Source organism: Malus domestica, chromosome 17 (assembly GCF_042453785.1).
Source record: "Malus domestica chromosome 17, GDT2T_hap1".
Lineage (NCBI taxonomy): Eukaryota > Viridiplantae > Streptophyta > Magnoliopsida > Rosales > Rosaceae > Malus > Malus domestica.
The window spans coordinates 5,210,754-5,218,519 of record NC_091677.1 but is presented as its reverse complement, the minus strand read 5'-3'; the positions used below and the strand labels follow the sequence as shown (position 1 = coordinate 5,218,519).

The 7,766-nt window shown below is 37.0% G+C and overlaps 1 protein-coding gene across 1 annotated transcript; it reads left to right on the top strand.

The window, feature by feature from the left end:
* Positions 1 to 3,687: 3,687 nt before the first annotated feature.
* Positions 3,688 to 6,381, top strand: LOC108169826 (transcription factor HHO6-like). The gene is made up of 5 exons (XM_017323997.3): positions 3,688 to 3,862; positions 4,570 to 4,709; positions 4,832 to 5,105; positions 5,240 to 5,316; positions 6,178 to 6,381. Exons 1-5 carry the CDS (start codon positions 3,688 to 3,690, stop codon positions 6,379 to 6,381), a joined length of 870 nt encoding a protein of 289 aa, XP_017179486.3.
* The last annotated feature ends 1,385 nt before the right edge of the window (positions 6,382 to 7,766 follow it).

Sequence of the window (7,766 nt, the reverse complement as noted above, 5' to 3'; positions counted from 1 at the left end):
AAAGAAGAGAAAGAGAGAGTGACCAATGGGAAGAGAGAGAAAGGAGGGGAATGAGGGAATGTGAGAAGGAGGGGGAAATCGAGTTCCCCTTGACCCGCGCCATCCAACCCGTTTCTTTATATTTTCCGGTGGTTTTCCATCGGATTTCCAGCTAATTGGTCCAAATTATCAAGCCCAATCACCCACAATTAGGAAGAAATTGGTGGTATTTTGGGGGGAAAAACGGACGGTGGTCCATGTGAGTGAATGGCGGCGAACCGTAAATCGTGAAGTTAACTCAGCAAATTACCACCACCACTAGGCTCCCCTCAACCCCAGGAACAAAGCCTAAGCAATGTTTAAAGCGTTGGAGTGAGTTTGGAGGTCAAAACAAACACACCCAAGTTTAGGGTTTCGTACGGTTCAAGCTAAATTGGGGCTTTTCTCAGCCAAATTGGCCTTAGTCACAGGTATGGAATTTGTTCTACTCATTGAGATCTTCATTTAGGTGAAATTTGAGAATTTTTTGAAATAGTTGAATTTTTCGGCAAGTTGGAGTGGCCGACCGCTGGCGCGTGGCTAGTGGACCGCCAATGCTATTTTACGTTAAATCGATATCTTGATCTTAGATTTGTTATTCGTATGATGTGGTTTTATTATTATGAACCTAGTTTGATTAAGATACGTTACTCGGTAAAAATATGAATCAACGATCCGAACGTTGGATCCTCACCAGACTTTAATACGTTATAGTACGTAATATTTGAGGATCATAGGAACTTACGATCGAGAATCCGACATACGGATCTTCCCGAATTGGATTTGTAAGTTCATAAATAAAATGTTGACCGTCACTTGAATTTGCAATTGGCGAAGATCCAACCATTGGATCATAATGAAATTTTAGGATGATGTTTTAGAAGTATAATGTGTATCTTTGGAAGTGACTGATCGGAAATCTGAGTTGCGGATTTTCTAAATCGAGTTGCGTAGGGTTGTAGACCCTACCGTAGATCAAATATCGATGGTTGACTTTTGGTCAATGGGTCTCAAGTCATTTAAGAACGTCCTTAGGGATGTGTTTTACACAAGTTACACATTCTATTAATAAGAATTCTGAGATATGCTTTGATAATTGTTCTAGGCGCCGATTGTTCGTGACGCCTCGATGTTCGTGCTAGGGAATTTTAGGGCGGACTCTAGGTGCATGGGCCTTTGGTTTTCTATATATACGTATATATGCTCTACATTTTCCAAAAATTGCTTTAAAAGTATTTACATTTTTAAATGCCATGTCAATTGCATTGTGCTTTGGTATATGCATTAATATATATATGCATGTTATTGCATGATGCTACGAACGCAAATGTAAGCTTCGGGTGAGTACATATTGATGATAGTGATTGCATTAAGAATGGTTATGATTACATGCATTTAGTGCTCATTATCTTGCACCCCCAGTGTTAGTGCTCCACCCGAGGCCAAGACCTAGCCTTCACATGATCGTTCACCTCATGCACCACACGCTCACTTTGGATCCAAGGCAGGTGCCAACTTGTTGTACATACCACATTAGGTGGTTCCGACTCGTAGGTGACTTGTGATACTTCGCACAACCTTCACGTGATCGTAGCACTTGAGTGTATTTATTTACACCCATCCTATCGTACAGACCACTTTAGGTGGTTCCAACTCGTGTGCAGGAATTGATTTGTGAGATATAGTATCAGCTGTAGAGGTCACATTAGGTGGCTTCGGCTGACACATCATTTTACATTGATTTATTCTACTTGGCTTACCTATTGCATTTCTGAGATACTTAACATGGCATACACTTGATTTTCATTACTCTCGAGCATGATCTCTATATACGTATGTATTATTATTTTCTGGGAAACTATACGGGTTTAACGGTAAGGGGTTATTATTTTTGGAAAGAAAAATGGTTTTTGAAAAGCTTTGTTTTTTGCCACTCACATTTTCTGTTTTGCGCCCCTCCAGGTTCTAGCAACAAAGTTTCTGTATCGACGAGGATTCGTGGCATATCCCAGTACAAGTGGCTTCCTATGATGATATAATCCTTATCTTACCTTATTGTACTTTACTTATGCTTTGTAATCACATGTGAAATGGGTCCATACCCGCTCATCGCGCACTCGTGTACTTAGGCACTTTTAGGATTAAATGTATTCACATTTTATACATCATCACACTTTATGGCTTCGTCACCTTCCAAGTGTCGGCCATCATAGCTCGATTCGAAGTCCTAGTGGACATTCCAGATCGGGGTGTGTCATGGACCTCAGTCTGTTACACAAATGTCCTATATAAAATATGACAAGTGTAGCATTACTCTTTTCACTAAGTTTTTCAGGCTAACAAAATACACTTATGATAAGGGTAGTGATCTTGCACTCCCTTTTTTTGTCTATACACTCTTCACAATTTTTTGTTTCTAACTTTTGAATTGCCACTTAGTACTATGGTTTAGTGAGATTCCTCTTCACTTGTAAGTGAGAGGTCTTAGGTTTGATTCTCGTCAAAGACGAAATCAAACCACATTATTATGACAAACCTATTGTAAGGCTTAGCCCACTTTCCACTCCTTAGTGTAGATACTATCATTTTGTCAAACAATAATACTTTTGAATTGAATAAATGAAAGGAAAACTAAGGAGAGAAAAGAAGAAAAGTACAAAGGATAAAATAAGCTAGTCTATATAAGAGAAAAACTTATGTAAGGGCACTCAAACCACACCCTCCATAGAACAACTCTCACAAACAAAGTAAAACCCATTATATTTTAATTCCACCCAAACGCACATTGATCTTACCTAGTATGAAAGTTGCTCTTGTTTGGCATCATGTGAAGTTTCCCTCCTTTTCATTAAAGAGTCTTCTTAAGAAAGTGCAAGTCGGATAAGGATGACAACTCACGCATAGCAACGCATTATAAGAGATACTCAACGTGGATGAATATTATTGTGGAAAGAAAAAAGTGCTTCCCTTCATATGCATTCATTGTGCATCCATTGTTTTGTGCATCCTATACTAGGGATCGAGAATTGAACTCAGGACGTCATAGCAATGGTAAATAGTTCAAATACTATTTCAATGTTTCAATACTAATGACACTATATTTTCAAATTTTTTACACCAACTTGCTCCTATTTTGGGAAATACCATGTGATTAGGAAAATATTTTTTTATATATGGACATGAATATTCTTTTGGAGAAAAATGTATATATGGTGTAAGTTGCAACCGTTTCTAAATTAGAATTTTTACCAAGTCACTTCCTCATTCCATACACAAACAAACAGATTAATTGTTTGGAATTTATCAATTAATTGGTTTGGAATATATAAAACTACTTTTTTTCCTTTCTAGTTTATACTTATAGTTTATTTTGTAATTCTACAAGACAGAATTTAGTTTTCAAAATCTAAAAGAGTGTATGGGAGAATCTGTAATTTAAGTAAACCTATTCTCTCGTTGGGATTTCCGAATGCACTTTTTGTTAAAGCAAATGGCATCAATTGAATTCTGTGGATCTATTCTTTTACTTTTCACTCCTTCCTATACTCTCACTCTCTTTATATATACCAACTCTCTCTGTCCTCTAGTCTTCACCACCAACCAATATTTGTGTGAGAGAGGGACATACCTAGCTAGCAAGATCGGCCTCTAAAAGATAGAGTAAAAAAAATGGATTCTTCGAATCATCTTGAGCTTACATTGAGTCTTAAGTTGGCAAAAATTGAAAATGTTTCACAAAAATTGTCTGTTCTAAATGAGCATCTTCAAAAACATCAAGAAGAGCTTCGTAAATTAGAAGCGTTTAGAACTGAGATGCCTCACTCTGTGCTCCTCTTGTCGGATGGTGAGTGCGTTATTGTTTCCAAATTTACACATCCGGGCGGCCCTAATTTATTTATTTTCCTATTTATCTTTAAGAATATAGTTGAACGGTTTGATATTTGTTAAATTGATTACCTCTTATGGGTTTATTTGATAGATTTTCTTTGCCTCATCGGCTGCTTCTAATGTCGGTTTGTGAGCTTGTTAACTGTTTATTCCACACCTGACCGGACCCTTCTTTTATCTTTTACCCTTTTTCTCTTTAAGAAAATAGTTAAATGGTTTGATATATGTGAAGTTACCTCTCCTGTGGTTATTTTGTTTTGATTTATTTATTTATTTTTGCTTCCTTGTGTGCTCCTGTTACCGGACGGTGAGCGAGCGCGTTATCTGGTTTTCCTTAAATTTACACATCCAACTGACCCTTACTTTATTTTATTTTCCCTATTTCTGTTTTAATTAAATAGTTGAACGGTTTTTTACATGTAAAGTTACCTCTCATAGATTTATTTTGATTTATTTGTTTATTTGTTTTTGCCTCAGTGTATCATACTGTGAGAGTGTTACTTATAATTTGTACTGAATTTTACACATGCAGCCGGGCCCTTATTTCATTTTTTCCCTATTTATCTTTAAGGAATTAGTTGAAAGGTTTGACATAAGTAAAGTTACCTCTAACGGGTTTACTTGATTTTTTTATTGATTTTTGTTGTTGTTGCGATCATATAGCTGTACAAGTCCTCAAGAATGAGATTTCAGAACTCTCCGATCATCAATCTGAACGACGTAGTGCGTTCAGAAAATACAAGAGCTCGTCTCCTCCGTTCAACCCTAAGCCATTTGGCATCGATACCACTGATCACAAGCAGGTAAACAATGTGATATAGACATGCAAAAGTTCATCAATAACTTCATTTTTATCTGGTCGTGTGATTTTTGATAGATTACAATGTATCTAACAATTTAACTCATTTTAATTGTTTTGTAAAAGGTGATGACTTCCCAATGTTCCCAATCATCTAGTCGGATGGGAATGATGGTGAACAAAGAGCCGACAAGCCCTACGCCGTTCCCATGCGATTTGAACATGGCGGCCGACGATTTTGAGCTAGAGTCAAAACCACAGGCACAACCGGAGTCCCAGCCACAGCCACAGCTTCCACTGCCACTACCGCTGCCAAACTTGAAGAACAAAAGGAGGAGCTGGTCGCCGGAGCTCCACACAAGGTTTCTGAAGGCCATGAGTTTACTTGGAGGTCCTCAAGGTGAGGCAAATGAGTTGTGACGATATATTCATAGAATTAGTTGAGTCATTTTTATGGTGGGATATGATATCTAGGACTGCAGGTTTTTGGCTTGATGCTAATATTTAGTTTGTTATGTGCTTATTGTTGAGCAGAGGCTACTCCAAAGCAGATACAAGCTGTCATGCAGGTCGATGGGCTAACCCACGACCAAGTCAAGAGTCATCTGCAGGTTGGTTTGAAACCTTGAATACATACATACTCTTGTTTTTGTTTTAATGCAAGCCGTATTTAGGAGATGGAGCTTCGAACACAAGACTTCGAATGTAAGATAAGCGGTAGTTCTTAACCACCAGAGTGTTGGATTCCAATTGTCATTCTCCTTAACTCATTTTCTTAGTAATTTTAGTGCAATTTATTAATAAACTTATTCCTATATATTGCATAGAAATACAAGCCATAAAATGGTATGTGATAATTTGTTCGAAGTGCTATATACGTGATAGGAATAACGAATTGAAGCGAAGCTTAATTGGTGTAATTTATTAATAAACTTTTAGGTTTCATATGATCCGCTATTAACATCATTAATATTTCTTTCAACTTAACCACTTATTATTAAAAGTTTCGGTGATATTATGAATGAAATCTTCCATAAATAAATGGTATATTTTGTTACGTGGGACTAATTCTCCATCATTTATGTAAGTGTATAAGCTCAAGAAACTCGTTAGAACTACAAAAAAATCCATATCGGTTTTGGTTGTACGTACGTTACACGTATATGATATGACGTCAAATATATTTGCAGCAGCACCCAATACCTTTGAGTTATTACAAAAGAGACCCAGATAAAACTTTAACTTGCCGGATGAAACAATGCCAGTGCAAACAAAACCAAACTAGGCCATTACGCCTATGGTCCCCAAATCACATGAAGTTTGTCGTCTACCTATTTTATATCAGGTGGATTAGTACCATTACGTCGCCCATAAAAATTTCTCCTAATTTTATGAGTATTGCTCGACTTTGATCTCCTTGACGTGGTGCTGAATCTGATGGAAAATATATATCCTCTTTGTGGGTTTTGCAGAAGTACAGACTTAACAACCGAGGAGTCCAACCGGCCTCTACCGCGAGTGGCCAAAGAGCACCCCATTTCTACAGGGACTATTGGCAGCAACAACAGCAGCTCGAAGGTGCAAGAAATGGTGGAGTAAGAGTTGGAGTTGGGTCTTCAAACGGTGGCGGTAGAAGCAGGGATATTTCGAACAAGAAAGCAAAGACAAGTCGGTAATTATGTGGTTATAGATGATCTGCCGGCACATTTATATTTTGTTGGTGTGCCCAAATATGGGCATGCCCTATAAGGTCATTCTATTTTGGTCAGTTGTACTCTTTATTTGGGAAGTGATGTAGTACTTAAAATGCAAACAGTTCAACATTTATATACTTTTGTTATGCATGAGACGGTGATTTGTAGTTAAGGATGAGAATGTCATGTTTATTTGTTTGTTTATCTTTATTTTTTACAAATTCATATAGCTGTCATGTTAGAAATTGCATTTAAAAAAAATGGTAATTAAAGGTAGAGCTATGGCGGGAATACATAGCCACGTTTCGTTTATCATCTTTCAGACTTACTTACTCTCACGTCTAGTAAAGATGAAATAGGTAGCATATGAATTAAGAACAAGAAACACAAAGAACTTATTATATTGAGATAAGTTTCATATTGGAATCATCAGTACACGTATGAAACATTTTACATCAGAAAAAGAAAAACAGAAATTGGCTGAAAGTGCTAAACGGTAGAAAAAAGCCAAACAAAACTAACCTCGATTTGTGTTAGAGTGCTAAACGCTCAATCCTATCTCTCTTCATAAGTATACATGCTTCCAAATTGTCTTGATCATATAGTCTACCATGGCAATGGCATATAAAATAATTCTACACGAGAAGATGACAAGTTCTCAGCATACTGAAGATATATTGTTTTTGAGACCTAGGAAAAACTATATCGTATAATTAATCTTGGCAACGGCATTCAGTGAATGCTAATGTAGGCTACCCATAAATTTCATTTCATAAGTACAAAGAAGTGAAAGCTATTATAATGACGTCCTATCTAAAGAAAGGAAGACAAAAATGAAGTGACCAGCAGCAAAGAGTGTTTTTTGTTGCCCACAAGCAGATGGAGTGTTAAGAGGTAATCTATACTGATTCAACCACTTGTGTGTGAAGTTTCCTAGATTTCGTGTCTGCAAACCTGGATTTAGCGAAGTAGGTTAAGGCAGTGTACTTCACCATCTGTTAGAGTTAGTGTCTTAATTATTGTAACAAATTAATATGTGTATAAACCTCTAAATAAATGAGAATCGGTGAGTGTGATAGCCCAGTAAAATAAAGCACCAGCAGACTTTGAGAGAAAAAAAAATCCCGAGCAATTCACCCAGCTAAAAGCAGAGCATTTTGCTTTGCTCAATCTTCCTCTATCAGACCAGTTCACCGTCTGGTTGGACATCCCCAGTTTTTCAGATTTTGTTCTCTCATTTTCATTCCATGAATCAATCAATATAACCAATCAAAAGCTAATAGTTTAACACCATATGCACCCAAGTTTGAATCCCCTCTCCGAATTTGTTTTAAAAACAAAAGTGTCCAGAAAATTAAGAGCAATCG

Coding starts and splice junctions, on each gene's coding strand:
- LOC108169826 (XM_017323997.3), top strand. CDS start 3,688: ATGGATTCTTCGAATCATCTTGAGCTTACATTGAGTCTTAAGTTGGCA. Junction 3,863..4,569: donor TGTGCTCCTCTTGTCGGATG/GTGAGTGCGTTA, acceptor GCGATCATATAG/CTGTACAAGTCCTCAAGAAT. Junction 4,710..4,831: donor ATACCACTGATCACAAGCAG/GTAAACAATGTG, acceptor GTTTTGTAAAAG/GTGATGACTTCCCAATGTTC.